General features: G+C 39.0%; 3 protein-coding genes across 3 annotated transcripts; all 3 read right to left on the minus strand.

The window, feature by feature from the left end:
- Positions 1–2,032: 2,032 nt before the first annotated feature.
- Positions 2,033–3,569, minus strand: LOC137740382 (pyridoxal 5'-phosphate synthase-like subunit PDX1.2). The gene has a single exon (XM_068480258.2). The coding sequence runs from the start codon at positions 3,231–3,233 to the stop codon at positions 2,307–2,309; it is 927 nt and encodes a 308-aa protein (XP_068336359.2). The 5' UTR covers positions 3,234–3,569; the 3' UTR covers positions 2,033–2,306.
- A 7,584-nt stretch (positions 3,570–11,153) lies between these two features.
- On the minus strand, positions 11,154–16,235 carry LOC148694313 (uncharacterized). Its single transcript, XM_088699549.1, has 4 exons — positions 16,044–16,235; positions 15,447–15,513; positions 14,590–14,661; positions 11,154–14,288 (listed from the first exon to the last, which is right to left on the minus strand). The coding sequence occupies exon 4, from the start codon at positions 14,282–14,284 to the stop codon at positions 11,165–11,167; it is 3,120 nt and encodes a 1,039-aa protein (XP_088555675.1). The 5' UTR covers positions 14,285–14,288; positions 14,590–14,661; positions 15,447–15,513; positions 16,044–16,235; the 3' UTR covers positions 11,154–11,164.
- Positions 16,236–17,701: 1,466 nt separating this feature from the next.
- Positions 17,702–25,143, minus strand: LOC137740958 (mitochondrial arginine transporter BAC2). Its single transcript, XM_068480763.2, has 2 exons — positions 23,974–25,143; positions 17,702–18,592 (listed from the first exon to the last, which is right to left on the minus strand). Exons 1-2 carry the CDS (start codon positions 24,205–24,207, stop codon positions 17,882–17,884), a joined length of 945 nt encoding a protein of 314 aa, XP_068336864.2. The 5' UTR covers positions 24,208–25,143; the 3' UTR covers positions 17,702–17,881.
- Positions 25,144–26,317: the final 1,174 nt, after the last annotated feature.

Consider the following 26,317-nt stretch of genomic DNA (forward strand, 5'->3'; position numbering starts at 1 on the left):
TTTGCAGTTTTCTTGGAACTTTGCAATGATTTTATCCCAAATTTTTTTTTTATTTTGATTTGTGCCAACTACATCATCTTCGCTAACAGAAACTCATGCCAAGCATTAAGCAACATCTTCCTCACAGGTCCAATTACGACATCTAATATGCTCTCTTGCCATGTTGAATGATTTGGAAATGGAAAGAAATGGTAAAAAGATAAATTGGAAGAATTGTAGGAGAAAATTGAGTTTTGTGTGGGTGATTGAACAAATACATAGGTATTTATAGAGTTTTTGGGTGAATTTTGAGTTAAATAATTTTTTTTAATTATTTTAGCCGTTAGATTTAAATTTGGACCGTTATTTTTTTTTTTTTTTTACTGTTAGATTTGATTATATTCGATCTCAGCCGTTGGATTCAATAATATATAAATATAAAAACAAAAAAAAAATTGAATCTAGGCTGTTGGATTAACCAACGGCCTGATGATCACGACTGTTGGATGCAAGGCGAAATGTGGCTGACATGCCCACGTGGGTGGTTCCCTCGCGGTCGGAAGGCTCGCACGTTAGGTGCGTTGGGGGTTGGGTTGGGCTGTATTTGGCACCCAAACGCTGAAAAGCAAACATTTCGGTGGGGCCCACACCCACTTTTGGGCTAAATTTTGGGCGGAATCTAGCCTCACTTCCCCATTTACCTTTTAACCCAAAGTTTCCCCTTAGGTTGGACTGAGTGTGGGAGGAAATTTAGCCCACAGCCCACCATTGGAGTGAGTCTAAAGGCTATTCACTCATAGACAATAACCTGCTTGTCTCTAGGCATATAGTATTTGATGAAGGCAAATGTCTTAGTGTGGGCCCAACCATACGGGCCAAGCTGCGAATAAACACTTCGCCTGGAATTGGGTCCTGATGTGGACCTTGCCTAAGCCAAGAGAAAACGTTACTGGGAGGCTAGGCGAGAGTGCACAGTACCAGAATGCTCAGTTCATGACTAAGCAACTGCTTGCTGGGACATTGCTGGAAAGAGACATCATCGCCTGCCTATGTCCTACTCCGTTCAGAAAAATACATGTTTCTTGACTTGGTGCTGGTTATTCTTCGAAAATGAGTGAGGGAAAGAGATTCTCAAACGAGAAAAAGAATCAAATGACTTTATAACAGCGGTAAGGTCGACTTTTTTCTAAACCTCTTTTCCACTAGCACCCCCAACCCAAATTCTGGGCTTACGTAAACTTGCTCTGGACTTGAATTCACAATTAGGGCCCTTAGACCATCTCCAAAGATGTCAAATACGTCTTGATATATATATATATATGATCATTTGATCACTACTCTGAAGAACACTTCTCTAAGACAAATAACCCGCCAAAATTTTCTTCCGGGTTTTAGTGTTTTTTTTTTTTTTTCTTCACCCCATGAAAAGCAGTTAAACGCAAAAAATTGGACAGAGTAAATTGGACTCCATTATAACCTAGAAAAGGAGACCCATATGCTGAATAACTGGAAAGAAAGCAAATTTAAATGGGCAGAAAAATCTCCACGTTCAAGCCATTCACTAGTGTCCCCTGCCATTCGCATTTCCCATCCCATGCTATTAGCTTTTTTTTTTGTTTTTGCAATACTAGACATAGCATGAACAATCTCCGATTCTCAGAAGCTTGCTTAAATGGAGAAAGACAGTGAAAATCTCGTTTATCTATTCATACGCGTCACTAAATAAGTAGATGTTGGTGATCGTAAAAACCCTTTGCATCTTATTTTGTAACAATCACAAGTCAATCTCAGTGTTCCTCATTCTGTTAATCTTACTCAATGCCTCCTCCATTTGCCATTGATATCAATTCTTCTTATTGTAGTAATTAATAAGAATACTACTTGATTCCTTACAAGTAAACAACTTGTCCTTATGCAAAACTCACAGATTGACGTGTGTGCTTATATCACTCACTAAAATCACGAAAGAAAATTTTCCGCAAACTTACCAAACTAGTGATTTGATAAGTTTTGTAAGGCATTAATACTTCAAATTAAACTAACGAAACTCGTATGGACGAACAAAATTATTCTCATTAACACCTCAAATTAAGTACAGCATTATTCCTAAACATTTCGATAAAGTCGAAAAACAAGATTATTATTCTCAATCCTATCTGCATTTTCACAAAATTGGCCTTAATACAACAAGTTAATCTATATCATATGAAAAAGTGGACACTAGTCGCAACAGAGAGACAGATATCCATGTATAACAACATTATTCTATGTTTTAAAACCAAACAAAGGAAGAGTTTAGAGCAACATTACATGATTAAGTCTCCTTATCAAACACCTCCATGGCCGCCGCCAAACGGTTCGATCCTGTCCTCGCCCAAACCCGCCATCAGGACCGACAACCCGGAACTCACCTCCACCAGTACATGCGGATCATTGTAGTTCCTAACCGCCTGAACAATGCCGATCACCCGCTTATACGGATCCGAACAATTGAATACATCCGACCCGATAAACACTCCGTCGCAACCCAATTGCATCATCAGCGCTGCGTCGGCCGGCGTCACGATGCCACCGGCGGCGAATAGCACCACAGGCAGCCGACCCATTTGCTTGGATTGCGCAACCAGGTCGTACGGCGCTTGGATTGTCTTCGAGAACGCGAAGACTTCGTCGTCGTCCATGTTGTTGAGCAGCCTAATCTGACCCATTACGCATCTCACGTTTTTTACAGTCATGGAGACGTTGCCGGACCCGGATAGATCCCCTTGGATTCTGATGACTGCAGCGCCTTCTCTCACTCTCCGCAACGCGTCGCCGAGAGTTTGAGCTCCGCAGACGAAGGGGATCTCGAAATTGTGCTTGTTTATGAAATGCTCGTCGTCCGCCGTGGCCAGATACTCGCTCTCGTCGATATAGTCGACCCCAATGGATTCGAGGATCTGGGCCTCGACGAAATGCCCGATCCGTGATCGGGCCACGACGGGGATCGAAACGGCGCGTTTGATGTCCTTGATGAGAGAGGGGTCGGACATCCGTGAAATGCCTCGGGTGCGGGGCGGGTCGGAGACGATGACGGAGCAAGCGCCGGCTTCTTCGGCGAGCTTGGCTTGCTCGAGGGTGTTAACCTCGACAATGGCGCCGCCGCGGAGCATCTGGGCAAGGCCGACCTTCATCGAATATGGGTTCTGCTTGTTTTTGGCGTCGGTGATTGCGCTGCTGTTGTAGATTGTGACCGCGCCGTCCTCTGCCGCCATCGAGGTGTTTGTGAAAATTCCTGAACGAAACTAAATGCCTCGAGGAGATCGAAGACCTGGAGATTTGGTTGGATTTGGGAGGTGGGGATTGTGTATATTTAGAGAAAACTGGAGGGAAGATGAGGGGGATTGAGGAAGGAGGTGGTTCTTGAAGCTTCGTGTGGGTGGTGGAAGTTTCTGGTATGTTTGTGATTGACTGCTGACTCGCGTGTTTTGGTCGGTGGCGTAGGAAATGTAGAAACTTCGGTTCCATGTGCCAAGATTGATGGCATCTTTGCATGGTGTCCGTCTCTCCTTGTACGGTTGTGTGCGATTCCCGTGTATTAAATAAAGTTTTGTTTGTATCCGAAATAATGAAATCCCTTCTGTTCTTTTTTGGCTCTGCCTCGTAACAACTTTTCACACGAATTGATTTACTGGGGATGGTGAGTTTTTATTTGCATTGCATAATTTGAGATTGTACATTTTTTGGGGTCATATTTTGCACAAACATGTTACTCTTACTACATATTTGTATCATTTTTATAGAGATGAGACCGACATATGCTCGTAAGCCTACCTCTAATTAGAAAAATGATACAAATATGTGGTAAGTGTAACATTATTTGTATTGGATCATTATTGTTGCCTTTTTATAGGCGAGCACTATCTGGTTTGGTTCAATCAAGTTCTCTCGAAATCGAAAATCAAATTTGAAAATGGAACTAGTTTGGTTTGATTTAGTTCACTTTCATACTTAGTTTGTGTTTGGGTATGAAATATTGGATTTGGGTCAAAGGTGGGAATTGGCATTAAGGTTTAATTCTCGGCCTAGTGGTAATCTTTAGGCCGAATGATGTTCAAAATCCAGCCCTTAGTGGAATTCGGCTAAATCCTAACAGAAGTGGGATTCTAATGCATAAGTGGACTGGGTTTAGAATCCCAGTTCTAGTTAAAGTGGTCGAAGAGTTTAGAATCCCAGTTCTAGTTAAAGTGGTCGAAGACCACGTACGGATTGGTTTTTCCATATAAAGGGATAATATCATAATCCAAAAGTACATCGAGGGAGTATAGTTCTAGTGGGACTCTACTTCAGCATACTTGGTCATTACGAAACTCTTTCCTATAAATAGAATGAGTCTGCAACGTGAAAAGAAACTTCAACACAACACACTAAATAGAGTCAAAAAGTATATTGATTTATAAATGGAATTTTTTTTTTTCAAATGCTCAGCGCAAAATCTCGCTAAACAAAATCCTCTCACATTTTGAGAAATTACTAACTCTTATAACTTCGTCATCACCCTTTTAGCTTGGAGTAACAGCATTGTGTTGACAACCAACGACATCTTTCATTTAGATTAACAGCACTGGAGCCATAAAATCGGGCAATTGGGAAGTATCTTCAATTTGGATTAACAACACTACCTCAAGCTTGGTTGATTATCTATTCAAGTCTCGATCGGTAAGGAGTCTTCAATTCTTTCGTTGAACAAGGTCATTTCACTAGCTTTTAACCAAGTGAGGTGTTCTATGATTGCTTATTCGCAGGTGCACTTCAGAGTTTGGCATTTTGACGACCGAACAATGTTCACCATCAAGACACTTATCTTGTATGAGTATTTGTGTCCTTACAATTTGATCCAAGTCCGCGCACCTATATATTAACGAATATAGTTGATACAGCTGAACCTAGTGTAGAAGATCTTGAACTTCACGGTGCCTAGTAACCTTGCCTTTAGGTTATAGAGTCCAAGGCTGAGACATGTTCCTTCCTCGACCTTGATCACTTGAGTATAAAAGCCAGCAGTGCATTCGACATCACCATCACACTCATGCTACTTGCCGACCGAGCTCGGTCATGAGTTAGCACGTCCACATTCACTAGAAGGAAGTAGTTAGCTCTTAGTTACTCAGCCCGTGTGCCACGTAAGCTTGATAGTTTTTAGGGTCAAGAGTTTGATTTGAGCCACACTCATTTGATATTTTTTGTAAAATTTCAAGGGTTTTGGGTGTGAGCTCAAACCAAACTTAATTGTTCTTCAATTGGCTCGGATTCAATTCAAGAACAAGTACTTCTCACAATGAATGAAATTCATCAAACTAAACCTTCATAACTAGTTCAATACAATGACAACAAAATTACCCTTTAAGAACAAGACGCGTATAAGAATAAATATAAGATAAATCTATATGTTTCGTTTGAGATTAGGTTTAATTAGCCAATAAAGCTAAACTAAACTGAATCGAATCGAACCAAATTTGGCTTGATTTTCAAAGGGTTTGAAACTTAAATTTTGACAAATATGAGAATTTCTAAATTGACATATGTAATTTTCTTGCTTGCATTTATAAACATTTTTTTTTTAAATTCTCTGTCAAATATAACTTGGTATTTGGAGGTTACAAATTTGAACTTTAAATTTCATTTAAATACTCTCATTTTCAAATTGACCATCACCATCATGATCATTGCATCAATTGTCCTCTCTACCATTGCTGACAATTTTTTCCCCACACCCCCACCACCTTGGCATGACAATCACAACCGCCACCCCTACCCAACACCCAGACTATGGGCTCACCCCACCCTAGTAGCACTCATTTATATATTCATACCTCTAAAAAGACGAACATTCAATTTCATGTTTGAATCCCACTATACTTGGCAAAATGAAAATGTTGCTCCTTTTACTAAAAGGTTACAGGTTCAAGTTGTGAAAACATCTTTACAAAACAAAAGTAAGACTACGTACGACATACGTTTTTCTCCTGACCTTCTCAAAGCGGAGAACCTTATTGATTTGAGGTTATCATATATATACTTTTAGGTTTTGCTAAATATGAAACTTTTAGGAAAGTAAGTGCTAACGTTTGTGGGATCTCTTTTTGAAAAAAAAAAATATTATTCAATAATTAACTTCAGTAAGATTTGAAATCAAGACATTTTTTTAACAAAATGTGCAGTGAGTCACAAAACTAAATTAGATAATCAAAATTAACCTCATTTAGTCTCGAATTAGTCCTCGCAAGTATACAAATCGGATGATTGTATAGCATATAAGCATGGATATCGTCCCATAGAGATCGAATTGATTCTAAAGTCTTACCAACTAAATTGAAACAAATTATGATTGAGAAGTTTTAACAAAAAAGATAGGAGATTTTGAATAAAACTGAAATAAAATAAAGCTTGAAATAAAATGCCTGTAAATAATAAAATGAAAACATAAGAAAAAAGACCTAAGACATCCGAATTCACCATAACCAATTCTATTTAATTCCCTTAATATTTTATGCTCAAGTAGTTCCCCAATATTGATGATTGATTTTTCCTAAACCCAATGACTATGACATTTGGTTGCATCAAAAGTATTATTACATGTTAACCCTCTATGGCATCTAGATGAATTTAAACAAGTAAGAACCCATTAAGCTCTATGGAAATCGTTGGACAATCACACAAACCCTAATTGCATGGCATCTACAAATAGGTGTATATGGTATTAGTTACAAGAAACTAAACCCAAGTTAAGTATGACATCTACTCTAACTTGCATCAAATCAACTTAATTGAAACCTAGGCGGTGATCAAGCATCTAAATAAAAATCAAGTGCATTATGATTAGCAAAAGATACTCAATAAGGAAGAAAAACTTGATAATAACAATGCCACAAGGCAATTAAATATTCATGATTAGGCTACATCGTAGCCCTAACAAAATAAAAAAATGAAAAGTTCTTCCTCTTGTCCTTCTTGCAGCAGCCTTTTCCTCCAATATGATGATTTTTGGTTTTTGGTGGCTTCCTCCTTTTCACAAGGAGTTTTAATCTCCTTTTGTAACCAACGACAATAAACCTAAGTCCTACTAAATTCTAATTAAAAACTATTGTTCTAAAAGTCTCGGCCTAGCGCCGCCTCGACCTTGTCTAGGCGTTAGGTGGCTGGCTACAACCCTGATTAATGCCTAGGCGTTTGAAAATTAAAAAAGGGTGCCTAAACCTGCTGAGGCGCCCACCTAGACCACCTAGGCACCCGCCTAACCCGCCCAGACCCACCTAGGCAACCGCCTAAGTTACGACTCACTTAGACAGAAAATAGATAACTTTCATTTTGCATTTTTATTTTTTCAATAAATTGTAAGATACTTGTTGAATACTTAAATGAGCACACATTATATGCTTGTAGTTTATGATGAAATTAAATATATTTGAAGTATAAACTGACATTTATTTATACGAAATATAATGGATTTACTTAAATTCGCCTAGTCTGCCTAGGGGCCAGCCCGTCGCCCGACTAGCGCCTAGCATCTTTTAGAACCTTGTTCAAAATCCACTAACTAATTAATGGACTTTAAGACCTTATTAAAGGAAAGGAAAAATAAATGGAAATAATAAAACTAGTAGTTAAGTTCTTTCCTAAAATCCAATGAATAGTGTCCCCATGTCGATTTGATTTCCAAAACCGTTGCAATCTCATCTTCTTGTTGTAATGCACATGTTTTCGTGCAGTTAGTTCAACTCTTGCTCCATTGAAATTACCCTAGATACCCGAAATCACCATTTTTCACTTCTTTTTGGCATAACTTCGGTACTAAAGCCTATATATTAAAACTTAACCAATTTGAATACACAAAATCCGAAGGAAATATATGATAAAAATATATGAAATATGACCACATCAAACAACCCCAAACTTAGACTTTGCTAGTCCTCGAGCATAACAAAAGAAAACACAAAGACTCGACAAAAAAATGGAGAAAACCCAACCGTGAGATAACTTTCAAGAAATAAACAACAATAGTTCACGACATTATCCAAATTTGAATCAAACCAACTTGGAGTGTAGTGTGTGTAATAGTCATGTCAATGCAATTCCAAGCTTCTTAAAATTATCATATGCATACAAAGAGCTTCTCACGCATACACTCATTCACTCATATTTGTGGGTTAATATGTTTCACTCAAATGATCTCACAAAACATACCGCCATATGCTTGCTTGTCCACCTAACTCGCTATAAATATCAAGTAACTTTTTGAATCAAAAGGTCTTTCACAAAGTTGTAATGAGGCTGAGTGTTAATTGACTAAACAATTAAAGGGTATGAAAAACACAAAGTCTAATTAACTTGTAGAGCATTACAATTGTATTGGAGAGATGGAGATTCTTTAAACCCATAAAGCACTTTAAGAACTTGAGCACAAAAATAGAACTTTATTCATTTGGTTAACCTTGAAACGCTCTTTTCTTTACAACATCAAAATTTTCCATTTTTTTTTTTTTTTTTTTTTTTTTTAACTGCAAACAGCATTTTTTTTTTCTCATCATTTTTCTTCCTTTTCTATTACAATATTTAGGCTCCAATACTTGGAATTCTCTCCTCTTAATAAAAATTACTCTACAAGCTTTTTAGACGGGTAGAAAATTCTTTACAAGGTTAGGTAGGGAAAATTTAGGTTTAAGAACAAAAAGCTCACATAAAGGCTCAAAATGGCTAAATTAGGAAAAATAATCATAAAGGCCGGCTAGAAAGGCTCAAAGAAAGAGAAAAAAAAAATGCCTATATCATTTTCAATATTTACATGAATTGATGAATGTAATGAGAGGCATAAAGCAAGTTTTAGATGTAACATCCCACATCGATCAATGGAGAGGGGGTGATGTGTCTTATATGTACATGCTCACCTCCATATAGCACGAGGCCTTTTGGGGACTCACTGGCTTCGGATTCCATCGGAACTCCGAAGTTAAGCGAGTTCAGGCGAGAACATTCCCAGGATGGGTGACCCATTGCTCGTGAGTTCCCAGAAACAAAATCGTGATGGAATGGTAAGCCCAAAGCGGACAATATCGTGCTACGGCGAAGTTGAGACTGGGATGTGACACTAGAAATACATGTCAAAATGAGATCGTACACACAAGAATAAATGGGATTGAAGCATAATGGTTCAATCTATAATAGGCTCAAAAACTCACAAAGGTTACATAGGATCACTAGATTCACATATGAAGCGTTAAATTATGCTCTAGTTTCACATCAACAAGGCTATGTGCATATATGTTTTCCATATCATGATCATAAACGAATATGGTTAAAACAAAGATAAGGTAAAGAACTAATGTCGAGCTTAAATTTCTTGAAAGTTATGTAAATAGAGACCGAATCTCATCACTGAATTGGGAAGTGGCCAATAAGAATGAGACTCAAAGAAAAATAAAATGTTTTTGGATTTTTCAAAATTATGTAATTTTTTTATTTTTATTTTTTTTCGGAACTAAAACAAAAAGAATGAAAAAAAAAAAAAATTAAAAATAGGCATAATAAAACTGGACACAAAGGTACAAAAAAATATAAATGATTAAAGCTCTTGGACAAAAAAAAACTTCCCGGTTTTAAAGAAGCGGCAAATGAAGATGTAGATGGAAATTCACTCCCAAACTTGATTTTGTATTGGCATCAAAGCTGAGTGACCCCAATTTTCTGCAAAGACATTAAACACATGAGTAAGCTAGCAAGAGAATTAGGAAATAATTTATTATTGAAAAAAAAAAACTAACAATTAATGTGACATCCCGTCCCGGAAATATCGAAACGTACGTGTGAAATTACAGTTTTACCCCTAGTGCGTTTTTCGTCACGTTTTGGTTGTTTTGTGTGTTGTGGCATGTGTTTGGAACCACACACACTCCCACACACACAGACATTGTCCCTCTCTCTCTCCTTCTGTCTTCTCTCTCTCCCCCGAGCTCCCATTTCCACCATTAACGTACAGACACACACCAAGAACCCTCAAACCTTTGCAGATCGAGGGAACCAACTATACCATTGAACTCGTGAGGCCGAGGCGAGCACAGCCATACCATTTTCAGGTGAGAAATCCTTGGTTTTCACGTCGATTCGACAATGTCCGATTCGAGTACTGTTCATGCAAAGTTTATTCATTGAGTTTTTGGGATTTCTAAGCTCGCAGCATATCCTCCAAAGTCTAAATAGTTCTATCTGACTGACCGTCTGTCTGTGGATGATACGCCGTACTGTAAAGTAATCTCGTGCCCAAAGCTTCCTGAAAAGCCACCCAGAACTTCGATGTAAATCGTGGGTCACGATCCGAGACAATACTCACAGGGACACCATGGTACTTCACCACCTTTGAGATAAACAATTCCGCTAACCGGCTCAAAGAATACTTCTCTCTCACTGGAATAAAATGTGCCGATTTAGTGAGCCGATCGACGATCACCCAAATGCCGTCAAAGCCATTTTGTGTACGCGACAACTTGTACACAAAGTCCATGGTGATATTTTCCCATTTCCACTCTGGAACGGGAAGTGGCTGCAACAACCCAAACGGCTTCTTCCTCTCTGCTTTAACCTGCTGACAAACAGCACACCTGCTCACATACTCGGCTATCTCCCTCTTCATACCCGGGCAATAATAAAATGGTCGAATGATATGATACATTTTAGTAGCTCCTGGATGCATGGCATAAGCCGAGGTATGTGCTTCATCGAGAATTTCTTTCTTCAGTTCCACACTATTAGGCACGAACATTCTACCCTCTAGCATCAACATGCCATCCGAATCACGAACTCTGAGGTCTCGCCTCCTTCCTTGCTCTCGAGCTTGGATTAGTTCTTGAGTCTCCCGATCAGCTACCTGAACTTCAAGCACCCGATCAACAAGAATTGGCCTAACCTGAAAATTAGCAAGTAAAGCCACATCTCGGTCTTCCGCTTCTAACCTCACTCCTGTCGCACACAGATCCGCCAAAAGAGGAATACGGCTAGCGTACAACGCATTAATGCGGCCCTGAGACTTCCTGCTAAGTGCATCAGCCACTACATTCGCACGACCAGGGTGATAATCAATCGTGCAATCGTAATCGCTGAGCAACTTCAACCACCTCCGCTGACGAAGATTAAGTTCCCTCTGAGTAAAGAGATATTAGAGACTCTTGTGATCTGTAAAGATCCTACACTTCTCCCCGTAAAGATAGTGTCTCCACAACTTCAACGCAAAAATGATAGCAGCCAACTCCAAATCATGTGTAGGGTAATTCAACTCATGAGGTTTCAACTGCCGCGAAGCGTAAGCAATCACCCTACCATGCTGCATCAATACACATCCCAGACCATTCAAGGAAGCATCGCTATAAACCTCGAAATCACCACTATCGTCTGGGAGTGCCAAAACAGGTGCATGAGTGAGACAATGTTTCAACTGCTGGAAACTCTGTTCACACCTATCGTCCCACTCAAATTTAACATCCTTCCTCGTTAACCTCGTCAGTGGTAAGGCAATCACCGAGAAATCCTTAACGAATCTCCGATAATACCCCGCCAAACCAAGGAAACTTCTCACCTTGGTGACGGTTCGCGGTTGCTCCCAACTCTCCACAGCTGCAACTTTCTGAGGGTCCACCAAAATACCCTGAGTAGAAATGATGTGCCCCAAGAACGCAACTTGATCTAACCAGAATTGGCACTTGCTAAACTTAGCATATAGCTGGTGTTCCCTCAACCTCTTCAACACCAACGTAAGATGTCGAACATGCTCCGCCTTCGACTTAGAATACACCAGAATATCGTCAATGAAGACAATAACAAATCTATCCAAGTAAGGCTGGAATACCCGGTTCATTAAATCCATGAAGGCTGCTGGTGCATTCGTCAACCCAAATGGCATAACCAGAAACTCGTAATGACCATAACGAGTTCTGAACGCCGTCTTAGGGACATCATCCCTACTGATCTTCAGCTGATAGTAACCAGACCTCAAGTCTATCTTGGAGAACACGCAAGCACCTCTCAGCTGATCAAACAAATCATCGATACGAGGCAATGGATAACGATTTTTAATCGTCACCCGATTCAATTGCCTGTAGTCGATGCACAGTCTCAAAGTTCCATCCTTCTTCCTCACAAACAGAACTGGAGCGCCCCAAGGCGAAGTACTAGGCTGAATAAACCCCTTATCCACTAACTCCTGCAACTGAACCTTCAATTCCCTCAACTCCGCGGGAGCCATACGATAAGGAGTTAAAGAAATATGATTAGTACCTGGAAGCAACTCAATAGTGAACTTCACGTCTCGATCTGGGGGTAAACCAGGTAAATCCTCCGGGAAAACATCAGGAAAGTGTCTGACCACTCTCACATCCTCAACTCTACCAGGAGCGGCCTCATCTAACACCACATGTGCTAGGTACCCCTGGCAACCTTTAGACAATAACTTTTTCGCTCGCAAAGCTGAGATAACGCTGTGTCTCACCCCACTCTGCTCACCCACAAAAGTAACCACAGGTAGTCCAGGTCGGTGAAATGTAACTACTTTCCCGTAACAGTCAATGTTGGCACGATAGAAATGCAACCAATCCGTGCCCAGAATCACATCAAAATCCACAATATCCAACGGGATAAGATCGGCGGACAAAGCAACACCCTCTACGATTACTGGACATCCTGGGTACACACAATCTACAACACATCTCTCTCCTCTAGGCATAGCGAACTCTAAATCGTACCCTAGAGGTGTGGGGCGAGGTTGCGTCACTTGAGCAAATGTATGAGAAATTACGGAATGTGTAGCTCCACAATCAATTAAGACTCTAGCAAAACAACCAAGAATGTTTAACGTGCCCATAATCAAGTCTGGGTTGTTCTGAGCGTCCTGCAGGGAAATATTACGAAGACGCCCATGTCCCTGCTGACGTCCGCCGCGGCCTCCGCTCGCCCGAACACCGTGTCCCTGAGCACCACGTCCCTGACTGGGCTGACCCGACTGTCTCGAAGACCCTGCACTGCTAGTGGCAATCTCACCCTGCTGATATTGTCCTCCCTGATACCACTGAGAACCACTCGCTGGAGCTGGAGGATACGGCATATAGCCGCCCGAATACTGAGGATAGCCACCCTGGGAATAGGGATCCTGGGGGTACGGATACTGCCCCGGAGCATAAGGGACAGCATCACCCTGATAGTGGTAAGCACCACCTCGACCAGTCTGGCCGTAGCTAGTCGGACCCTGGATCTGCTGGAGCGGTGCAGGTGGTGGCAGAAAGGTCTGCTGCGGTTTCTGTTGCTGCTGACCCTGGGGACAATTCGCCGCTCTATGTCCCACCTGTCCACACGTGAAGCACCCACTGCTACCACGCCTACACTCGCCGAAATGCCGGTTGTTACACCTACGGCAAACAAGGGCTCTGCCTCGACCACCATCGCCCTGCCTCTGGCCTCTAGTACCACCAGAAAATCTACCTCCACGACCCTGTCCAGTGGCACTGAAGCCACCACTCGAAGAACTCGAGCTAGCACCACCCCTCTTGAAGTTCTGAGTCTGACGGGGCCCGAGCGATGCCTGACCTTTACCTTTGTCATCCTTCTTCTGATTGCCGTCCTTTTCCTCATCAGTGTCACTCGACATGTTCTCAGAGTCCTCGATCCTCAACAGTATCTCATAGAAGTCCTGGTAAGTCTCGCTGTGAACAGTAGTCGCCATAGAACGCCACTTCTTCCTGGTGCCCAAACGGAAAAGACGAAGCATCTCTGCCGGATTACCAGCGACATCAGGATGGTAACGAGACAAGTCCGTAAACTTGCGGTAGTACTCATTCGCCGACATCTTCCGCTGTCTCAGTTCAGTAAACTCCTGCTTCTTACGGTCAATGTACTCAGGGGGCACGTACCTCCTCTTAAACAAATTCGTAAAAACATTCCAATCAGTCCTCTGATATGGAGTCAACCTACGAAGCTCCTGCTCCCACCAAGCTGCCGACTCCGTATCCAGAAACCATGAGGTCGTCTCGACCCACCTATCCATAAGCAAGTTCCACTGATTATGCAGCACACGGAAAGTCTTCTCTAAGTGTTCTAGCCAGCGCTCTGCGCCCTCGTGCCCCTCACTACCCTTAAATTTATCCAACTTCAGATTGTACATAGTCTCCAGAGGAGTCCTCTGGGGAGGGCGCAACACAGACTGAAGGGCTGTAGCAAAAACTTCCCCCAACTGAGCAACATCGGGGAAGCTAGACTCAGAAGTACGACGTGGTTCCCGACGAGGCGGCATAATTCTGACAGAAGACACCAAAACCATTAGAATACTCACAAGGACACAGGACTGCCAAACCTAAGCTCTGATACCAAACTGACACACCCCGACCGAGATCGGAGCGTGCTGGCCGTCACACGAATGTGACGTAGCCATGTGCACGTGCGGAAGCTAATACAATAGTAGTATAAAAGTACGAATAATTAAAAACTAGCATACAAAGTCCTAGAACAAATGCTAGCATAAGTGAAATACAAATTCAGAGCAGGTCTATAGCAGTCCAAACGAAATTTCAACAATAGTACACCCGAAGGTGACCCTACAATGGTGTGTGTCTGTCAGAAACGCCGAAAAAGCCCTCTGGGAGACCACCGAAACTGCTAATCAACTAGAACCTGGAGGGGCGCAAAACAAAAGCGTGAGTGGGCAAAAACAAATCTTTCGAAAACCATTTATAGAAATACTTTCTAACCCCTCGCCGTAAAACCTGTATACTTCCCAGAAAATAAACATATACGTATGTATAAATATGCCAATCATGCTCAAGAATATGCCATGTCAAGCCTCATAATGATATGCAAGTGCTCAGGTATAAACATATCAATAGCATAACATCTGGCAGCCGGAGTCACCTAACGTGACCTGTACGACTGCATATAGAGCTCAAATCTCACAATCAATAACTGAACCTGCCCACGAGTCGGAACCACCTAAAGTGGTCTGTACGACAGGCCTGGGTGTAAATAAATGCTACGATCACGTGAAGACTGGGCGAATAATCGCGGGTCACCTACGAGTCGGAACCACCTAAAGTGGTCTGTACGACAGGCCTGGCACCTACCTTGAATCCAAGGTGAGCATAAGGTGCGGGAGGTGAACATCACGTGAAGGAATGTGCCCTGGCCACGGGCGGGAGCACTAACACCGGGGGTGCAGGTTATGAGGTCTCTAACTATCTCAAACCCTTACTGAAACATAAACGTGAATAATGCTTACCTGGCACTTACCTGTGCGTCCACAGCACCCAATATGCATATGTATATATATGCCACTACTAATGCATGTGATGATGCATAAACAATAATAATATGGTGCATGGCATAGACACTTAACCATTTTTAATCAAATTCTGGGAATATAAATGTATATAGGTATATACGGAAAACAAAAGCCCACTCACTGGTATGTAGAAGGGTCGTAGCCCCCCTGCCTCGCGTGTGCACGCTCGTCCTCGGGGTACGTGTCGCCTATATGCGAAATAGCTATAAAAACATTAACTTTAAAGCACATAACCAACTTCTTGAAATAACTTCTCATACATTGCTCAAAATGGACAAATGAATATACCAACGTGCTCTACACAACCTCAGGATCACAACCATAATTTTAAAATAATTTTTGGACCTCTCACGCGTCCCCACGCGCCAAAATAGGCACGGACCTACGCGCCCCCACGCGCGGCCATGTGCCATGCACACTGACGGTGTCAACTGACGCCGTCAGGAATATTCCGTTAGAATCCCGGAATATTCCGTTACAACTGACAGATTCCGTTACTGCCGTTAGGAATATTCCGTTAAAACTTAACGGAATATTCCTGTTTCTTCTCCGGCCTACCCTCGCCGGACTCCGGTCACCGGAAAAACTGGGAAAGTTCAAACTCACTATTCTCCTTCGTTTTTCAACCATTTTCTATGATTCTTGGACCAAAAGAAAGCCCTAGACTAGTAGAATCACGTTATATAACTTTTAAAAGCTAAAAACCACGCGATCATACCTGTCTCAAAACTCAAAACTCGGCCAACTTTGAACCAAGCTTCTCCGACGTCAAAACACTTCCAACGATGCACTCCCAAGCTCCTTGGGACCTCACCAACACACCTACGAGCTTAGAAATCCCAAAAACTCAATGAATAAACTTTGCATGAACAGTACTCGAATCGGACATTGTCGAATCGACGTGAAAACCAAGGATTTCTCACCTGAAAATGGTATGGCTGTGCTCGCCTCGGCCTCACGAGTTCAATGGTATAGTTGGTTCCCTCGATCTGCAAAGGTTTGAGGGTTCTTGGTGTGTGTCCGTACGTTAATGGTGGAAATGGGAGCTCGGGGGAGAGAGAGAAGACAGAAGGAGAGAGAGAGGGACAATGTCTGTGTGTGTGGGAGTGTGTGTGGTTCCAAACACATGCCACAACACACAAAACAACCAAAACGTGACGAAAAACGCACTAGGGGTAAAACTGTAATTTCACACGTATGTTTCGATATTTCCGGGACGGGATGTCACAATTAACGTTAAAGCTAAACCATGTAACAATCCAATAAGTATTAGAATCAAATTGGATCACCAGCAACGGCGCCAGAAACTTGTTGCGAAAATTAGATGACCAAAATTAACCTCATTAAGTCTAGAATTTTAGTACTCGCAAGTATACAAATCGGATGATTGAAATGCGACAATCACAATGTCCTTATCAAATATGGTCACACGAGCAGGAGCTAGTTGATCCCTAAACTCCTTAATCCTTTCTAGATACTGATCTATGGACTCTGCCCTTTCTTAATGTTCTGGAGATCTATTTTTAGCTGAAGTATACTAGTTCTAGTGACACTGGCAAACCTTTCAAGCAGAATAGTCGACATTTCCTTGGAACTTTGACATCCAACTACATAAGATAGTGCAGAGGTAAACATTGTGGCAGACATGCAACAACAAATCATCAACTGATCAAGAAAATCCCCATATTCTAGAGTTTATAGAGACTAAACAACACAGAATCGTAGGTCTATAAGAAATTAAGCCACGAATCAGAAGTATTATGAAAAGAGCAACCTTACAAACTTGATCAGAAATCCACCAATGCACAGCAACCAAAAATCAACTGGGATTCACAATCAGATGAACAATCTGAAAAATCCACCGACAACAACTCAACACACTAACAAAGAAGAAAACGAGCGGAAGCAAAATGATCGTCAACCGGAGGCAGAGGCCATGTCCGGCGAAGATACCATGATAACTTTGTATACAATCTTGAAGAAGAAGCCAACGAAAGAATCGAGAGAGAGAGAGAGAGAGAGAGCTAGAGAGGAAAATTGGTTTCAACTGAATTTCAATTGATGATGTTTAGACTTATAGTTTACAGGATAAGCCAATAGCCACTGCTCAACTAACTAGCTTAAGAGAAAACCAGTGATCTAATGACACTTGTAATAATCTTAGGTACACATCAACTCTGTCAGCATCTATCTTTCTTGTGGCATAAGGGTCAGAAACCTAGGCAATTATAAATGAGAGTTTACTCTGTTGTATTGTTTGTTTTCAATATATCATATAATTTGTATCCGACTATTTTCACTACATTTAATTGTTTGAAAAAACAGTAAGAACACAGTAAGATTTGAAATAAAAAAAGGGCAGCTAATAACAACATAAAACATAATCATATTCTAGTTTTTATTTAATTTTACAACTGAAACTGAATCATACATTTCATATTTGATATTTATTTTCTTTGAAAAGTTCAGAATACATCAAGTAAGGCAGCAAGAATAATGGTCTATCATACAAATTTCTTGTCTTGTTTAAATGTTTGTGTTGGGCATAAATCTTCCCTAGCTAGATTGCATCTTCTCTGCCTGAATGGCCCCACTTCTGTTGCTGAATAGGCACCTTAGAGCAATCTCATAAGCAGCAAAAATTGCCCCATTCACCAGAAATGCTCTAGAAACCGCAGTTCCTAATCCTCGCCATAGCACCCCATAACCATCCTCTCTCACACTCTTCCGAAAGCAATCAGCAATGCCGGAATATCTGGGTGGAAGGTACTGAGATGGAGCTTGAGCCTGCAATCTCGTTTTCACAACATCTAAGGGATAACAACAAATCCAGCTGGCAACTCCCGCTAGCCCTCCTGCCACCAGCATTGTTTGCAAGCTCTCTTCGCCGGTCTTTCTGCAGCCCGGGTGAAGCTTCTCTCTTATGTACTCGTAAGTCCAGAAGTACAAGCCATAGGACGGCGCTTCCCTAAGGACAGTAATAAAAAGTCCTCTATACATTCCCCTTAAGCCTTCTGCTCTCATTATGCTTTTGGCGACATCTATAGGGCCGTTGTGAGATTGCAGCTGATGGGGTTTTGATTTTGCATCACGTTGGAGTTGAAGTCGGATTTTTACAAGTTCTACGGGACTGAGTAGTAGGCTCTGTATAGCACCTGTGCCAAATCCTCCTAGAGCAACACCTTTGTACGAAGGAGGGTCTTTGGCGGAAACAGAAGGATCGCAGGTTCGGGAGAGGATAGCGTATACCTGGAAAACCATGGCATTCTGCAATGCACAAATCATTTGCCAGCTTAGAACAATTATTTTGAATTGGATGGTTTATGCTAAATTTGGTCACAATTTTTAAATTGCTTTTAATCAAGGTTCTAAAAGGCCCCCTAGTCAGGTGGCCGGTAGAGGTTTAGCACCTAGGCATCTTGAGGGGGGCTTAGGTGGGGAACTAGGCAGTTATTTTTTAATTTTAATTAAATTTATTAAATATTAATATACATAATTGTATTGAGATAAATAAATTGCAAAATAAAATGACATATGAATTAAAGAACATTAGAACATATTGAAAACATGAGAACCAACATATAATGAGTGTTCATGTAAGTATCGAACTGTCTAAATGAAAGTTGCAATCTAACAGGTCTAGCACCCTTTCTTAATTTTTAAATACCTAGATTAATTGTAGCGGTGCGGCTAGCCACTACTTTTAATTCAAGCAAGAAAGAATTTCAATTATAATTCGTTTTGCAAAATCTAGTTCTCTGTCTTTTTCAAGTCATATTGGGCTGACTGGCTAGCTATATCTTAAGACTCTTAAAATTTTATGATCAGAGATTTTTAGTTGTTAGAGCTCCATCCTTATTTTTCATCACGAATCTAACAATTAAAAACTTAGGAGAATAAAATATCTATGGTATACTAGAAAATACCGCTATTAAAATTGATACGAAACATTGAAAGTTATGTTACAGAAACTTAGCATTCACAAAGCATGCAAAAAAAAAAATGATCTGCATTGTTAATCTTTACATAGAACTTTTGTTTATTCTAGGGTTTATGTATGGGAAATGGCTTTGACACTCCAAACACATAGTCCTCCACGTAACCTCGGTGCACGAGGTTATGTAAAAGTGATTTTGATGCACCAAAATCATATATTTTAGAATATTCTTACTAACCCTTGATTGTATATACTCTTGTATCTAACTTCTTATTACGTGACCAAAATCACATAATAAAATAGATAAATACAAAATGATATACAATGTGGCACAAGACAGATTTTCTAGTATTCAAGCAAGAACAATATCAATTTGTAAGTTGATAAGTTCAGTTGGTACCAATATTCCTGCCCGTGCGTTGCGACGGGTCGAGAAATTTATCATGTAATTAAAAAAATATACTAAAAGTTTTAATACCATATATTTGTACAAGACAAAGAATAAGAAAAATAAATCTTGTTTATTTTCTACTCAAAATGAAATTAAAGCAACATTAAAAAAATACATTTGTTTTCAACAACAATACAACTAAGTGTGCTTACATCTCCACTAATTCACCGTTAACCTTAAAGAGATACTAGATACATTTAAATAGGCCACAACTAGGGATGGCAACGGGGCGGATTGGGTTTGGATGTGCCATCCCCAAACTCGAACCTGTTTATTTTCCCCAAATCCGAACCCATAGAATCCCCGAACGGGTTTTCCCCATAACCGAACCCGTCGGGTGATGGATTTTTGATTGGGGAACGGTTTTCCCCATTATGAGATTTATATATTTATTTATATTATTAACGAAATGAAAAATATTTAAAAAAAAAAGAAGAAGATATTAAATAAATTGCTATTATTAATACAATTGATATACAATGCATCTAATAAGTAATATTAAAAAATTGTATTACTAAGAAAACATTTACACTCTTAAAAATTATAAGCATATAATTCCTATTATTAATGATATAAAAGTAAATAATTAACATAATATTTAATAATGCATGATTATTAACAACCCATTTTCATATAATAAATATTTATATTTTATTTATTTATAGATGAAATGGTTCGGTTTCGGGTATGGGTTTGGGGTAGATATCCCAATAACCATAACCGAACCCGAAACCGAAAAATTTACCTGGTTATCCATACCCGTAAAATACCCTAAATTTTGTACCCAAAACCAAACCATTCGGATCGGTTACTTACAAGGATCGAATTTAACGGGTTAAATTGCCTTAGCCACAACTAGTTGTGCCAGACTTACATGGGCTTAAATGAGTAAAAACATTACTCTAACAAGGAACACCATAGGATCAAACCCACAAATTCACACCAGACCCCATATGGGGCCCAAACTCACAAACCAAAACCATGCCCATATTTACATAAAAATGAAAGAAAATGATAATTTCGCAATTAAAACCAAATTTCTCCCTTCATTGCACTGTAACTAAACTCTAGTGTCACCCCTCCCAAGTTTAGAATAAGAGTAAATTATGGTCCATTGCTAGATAGTGACTTCTAAAAAGAAACAAAATGCAATTCTCATGATTTCAAAGACGTTTGAAATGCAAATACTTAACACTATCAAAAGTGACTAAACCAACAAAGGACCAAACCCACACGTAATCGCACTTGTGATTTGACTCAAGCAAGAACAATATCAATTTGTAAGTCGATAAGTTCATTTGGTACCAATATTCCTGCCTGTGCGTTGCGGCGGGTCGAGAAATTTATCATGTAATTAAAAAAATATACTAAAAGTTTTAATACCATATATTTGTACAAGACAAAGAATAAGAAAAATAAATCTTGTTTATTTTCTACTCAAAATGAAATTAAAGCAACATTAAAAAAATACATTTGTTTTCAACAACAATACAACTAAGTGTGCTTACATCTCCACTAATTCACCGTTAACCTTAAAGAGATACTAGATACATTTAAATAGGCCACAACTAGGGATGGCAACAGGGCCGATTGGGTTCAGATGTGCCATCCCCAAACTCGAACCTGTTTATTTTCCCCAAACCTGAACCCATAGAATCCCCGAACGGATTTTCCCCATAACCGAACCCATCGGGTGATGGAATTTGATCGGGGAACGGTTTTCCCCATTATGAGATTTATATATTTATTTATATTATTAACGAAATGAAGAATATTTAAAAAAAAAAAAGATATTAAATAAATTGCTATTATTAATACAATTGATATACAATGCATCTAATAAGTAATATTAAAAAATTGTATTACTAAGAAAACATTTATACTCTTAAAAATTATAAGCATATAATTCCTATTATTAATGATATAAAAGTAAATAATTAACTTAATATTTAATAATGCATGATTATTAACAACCCATTTTCATATAATAAATATTTATATTTTATTTATTTATAGATGAAATGGTTTGGTTTCGGGTATGGGTTTGGGCCGGATACCCCAATAACCATAACTGAACTCGAGATCGAAAAATTTACCCGACGGTTATCCATATCCGTAAAATACCCGAAAATTTATATCCAAAACCGAACCATTCGAATCGGTTACTTGCAGAGATCGAATTTAACAGGTTAAATTGCCATAGCCACAACTAGTTGTGCCAGACTTACATGGGCTTAAATGAGTAAAACCATTACTCTAACAAGGAATACCATAGGATCAAACCCACAAATTCACACCAGACCCCATATGGGGCCCAAACCCACAAACCAAAACCATGCCCATATTTACATAAAAAATGAAATAAAATGATAATTTCGCAATTAAAACCAAATTTCTCCCTTCATGGTCCATTGCTAGATAGTGACTTCTAAAAAGAAACAAAATGCAATTCTCATGATTTCAAAGACGTTTGAAATGCAAATACTTAACACTATCAAAAGTGACTAAACCACAAAAGGACCAAACCCTATTGCAAACACGTAATCGCACTTGTGATTTGACTCATCATTCGTAACGTTAAGAATCTCTATGACCAAACAACCAGATTTTGTTTTGCTTTCTACTTCTATTATCTATTTGGTAACCCTACTCCATTCATCACGTCTTTTTTATAAGAAAATTCTAATCATAAATTTCGTCTATACCTAAATTTAAATATTCATTTTTAAAGTTATGAGTATTTTAGTTGTTCGATATGATTTTCATATTATTATATCTTTATTTTCAATTTTAGTCATTTATTATTTGTTATATTCAATCCTATAATGCCGTTGAAACTTTTTTCTGAACTAACTTAAAAAGACAGTTTAACATGCAATTGTGTGTAATTAGTTTGAGCTACTGGACACGACTAGTGTGACATCTTATGTACATGGAATTTTATCAAACAGTTGTCACATTACTATTCCAAGAAATGCTAAAAGCAAATGAATTAATTCATCTAACGGACATATTGTGATCAACATTAAGAAACAAAATCAATCAATCTGAAACAAAAAGAAAGTAAAATAATTATGAGATAATTTTTGTTGGGTTAATTACACTAACACCCCTTGAGGTTTATCGAGTTTTCACAAAACCCCCTCACATTTGAAACATTACGCTAACACCCCCTCACGTTTTAATTCACTTTCACATAACCCCTTCAGTCAAAATTTTGCTAATAAATGGACAACTTTACCCTTGTAACTAATTAATTAAATAATAAAGAAATATATTAGAAAAAAATATTAAAAATAAATAAATTTAACATTAAAAAATAAATTAAAATTTTAAAATCAAATAAATCAAATAAATCAAATGCAAACCTTTATGAAGTTACTGTTAGTAAAAACATTAGGCTGGCATTGCGGGAGAGTCTTCATCAGGTTAAGAATTCAAAATGCCTCATTAGTCATATTGTTCAGACAAAGATGAAAATTTTCTTAATTTTTCTTTAGATTAAGGGCAAAAACCTCAAGAGCATAAAGACACTACTTCTTCTCAATGGCGTCGAACAGGGTCTCGGTGACAGTGTTGACCTAGGCCTTGGCATTGTTCTTCCGATCCACCTTATTCCTCACAAAGGGGAACGAGTGGAGATGAAGTGGAAGGAGCGAAGGTTTTTCTGTAAGTCATCGGAGTCGATGTATCTGAGACGCCTGAGAACTCACCTCTCTCCCAATGGAGTTTTTGTTGAGAGGAAGTAGATGCAGGATGAGACAGGAAGAGAATGAGAGAAAGATTGAAGAAGCCATAGATGGCTTTGGCCTGCAAAATTGTTAAAGCAGTGACGGGGTAGTGAGTAGTGAGGGTGGGGCAGGGGAGAGAAAAAGGATGAAGGTGGCAATGGTGGGACAACGAGAAAGGAAAATGGCGGGGAGTGAAATTGGGGAAGGATTTTAGGTTTACTTTTTTTTTTTTTTTTTTTCCTTTTCTAAATTTAAGTTTTTAATTTATTCTTTCAATGTTTAATTCATTTTTAATGTTTTTTTTACTAATATATTTCTATTTAATTAATTAGTTATAAGGGTAAAGTTGTCAATTTATTAGTAGAACTTTGACTGAAGGGGTTATTTGAAAGTGAATTAAAATGTGAAGGGATGTTAGTGTAATGTCTCAACCGTGAGGGGATTTTATGAAAATTCGATAAACCTCAGAGGGTGTTAATGTAATTAACCCAATTTTTGTTAGATAAAAAAGGAGGCGGAGAAGAAGAACCTGAAAGGTGACAGCTGCCATGGGAGCAGCCATGCCTCTGTAGAGGGCAATTGGGCCTTCAGCGCAGACCACATTACGGAGGATGCTGAAGGCCGAGCCCGAAGGCGAACTCTGTTGCAAGACCCGGAGAGTGTCGAGGGGATAACCAGAGACCACACCAGCCATCCCTCCAACCCCTCCTGCCACAAACTCTCTTCCCCAACTGCTCGCAAGAAACTCTGGCCAGAAATCCATTTTCCCATTCACCAAACACCTCAAATTCCAATTTCCACCGCCCTATCCTCCTCTCTGATCAATACCCAAATCTTGTTTCCCCTTTTAAAGGTAACTCAAATCAAAATCCAGCCTCCAATGCTAGGATCTGTGTTTAAAGTTCAAACCTCTCCCCCTTTCTCTCTCTCTCTCTCTCTCTCTGTTGGTTTCTACGTTTTTCCCTCAGAATTCGGATTCAGTTGGAAAACCCAATTCAGATACAAAAGTATTTATAATTCTACAAAGGGTTGTTAGAATTTCCTTCTGGGTTATCTTTTTCGATCAAAATCTCCTGAAAATTATGCAGAAACAACAACAACGTCAACAAAATAAGAAAAAAAGTGATATTTTTTTACTTAAGTCTTTTTTCCTGAATTGCTGCAAAGGACATGCCTCTTTCTCTCTCTCTCTCTCTCTCTAAACAAGGGACAGAAACACAAGCCACCGGTTTCCAATTTGTAGGGAGCGTGCCTAAAAAAGCTAAGCGCGAAGGAAACGGCCAATGTTTTATTTTCAGAGAAGCAACCAGGGAATGCCAAGTGGACCATTAGCAGGCTCACACGTGGAAGCTGAGGATATCCCAGTGCTTTCATCCTAGTGTATGTTAACCAAAGTTCTGGGATTGTGAAGTTGAATCACACTCCAATTCAACCAATTTTCAGTGGTTGGCTGAGCAAAGCAACAAATGATGAAACCTGAAAGACTCTGGTTGCTTGTGAAAGAATTACATGGCACGGAATAACCCGTCACTCTTGATGTCTCATTCTAATAATCAATTTATGTAAATTTTTATTTACATAACATTGTATTGTTAGTACGAAATATTATAATGAAAATATGTCCGTGTTATCTAAATTGTTGTCTTGATTGATAATGAATTCAAGGGAATTCATGTGGTTGCTATAAATATCATGTCAAATTTTATAGTTGTTCATCAAATTTTAACGGTTCGGATCACTTGATCCTAGACCTTTGATGAGAGAGATCCGGACCGGATCTCTTCCCCAATTTATTCATATGTGGTTCTTTGCTTTGTAGGCAGAGTGACATCACTTTCGACCAAAAATTCTTAGTTGCTCCGAAACATTTTGTACTCTGAATATTTAATCGTTAAATCTTAATTTTAGATTTTATATTGCTTTGGAGGAGTGTGGATTTTACACTCATCAATCAATCAGTCATAGTGCTACTGTCACAAATTTGAAGGTTTTATTGTTTGTGTGTGCCCATAAAGTCAAAAGTCACAAGTGAGTGCGTGTGGTTTAATAAGATATAATATTTAACTTCAAAGAGAAATGCTAAGGAGATTTTTTTTTATTTTTAAAATGAGGCTATTCATAAATTTTGCGTCACTTTATGTTTTTAACACGATTTTTGTGTCAATATTATAAAATACTGTGAAAAAAAAATGAGATGGTGGAGAATCCATTAAGAGTCTCTTTTTAAGAGAGTCTTCTTAGTATGGTTTCGATCTCACTTAAGAAGTTGTAAAAATGGAAGCTCAAGTTTTGTTAATTCATTACCATGTGCTATTCCATTTTGCACTACACATTTTCAATTTTTTTTTTCCTATTCAAGGGAGGATTTGTAATTAAGACAACTTTCAATCTTAATAATAGAAATATCACTAAATCAAGAGTAAATTTAAGTTATAATCCTTAAACTACGACTTAATTGTATCTTTTGTCCTTGAACTCAACATCCATTAAATTTGGTCGCTAAATTTGATAAAATCTGTAGTATTAGTCCCTCTATGCTAAATCTGTTATATTTTATGTCTATGTACTTGGGTGGTAGGAATAAAATTAAGTCACGAGCAATAGAGATAAACTTGATAACAAACTTTCTTGAGCAGCATAAATTTAGTCAAGATCTCGATTAGAGAAATACGAGAGTGGCAGTTTAGTATTGAACTCATATAATTTCAATTGAAAAAAACATGAACGAATTTTATTATCTTTAACAAAAGAATGTACAGCTAGTGATTAACCATTGCGTATATATTTATGAACCAAACTTGTTTCTCTTGCGAGTGGGCTACAAGTTTCTACTGCAATTGCTTGCAGTTCGTTATTGTTTGCCTCGGTTTCCT

Source organism: Pyrus communis, chromosome 9 (genome assembly GCF_041283825.1).
Source record: "Pyrus communis isolate YQ-2024b chromosome 9, ASM4128382v1, whole genome shotgun sequence".
In the NCBI taxonomy this organism is placed as follows: Eukaryota; Viridiplantae; Streptophyta; class Magnoliopsida; order Rosales; family Rosaceae; genus Pyrus; species Pyrus communis.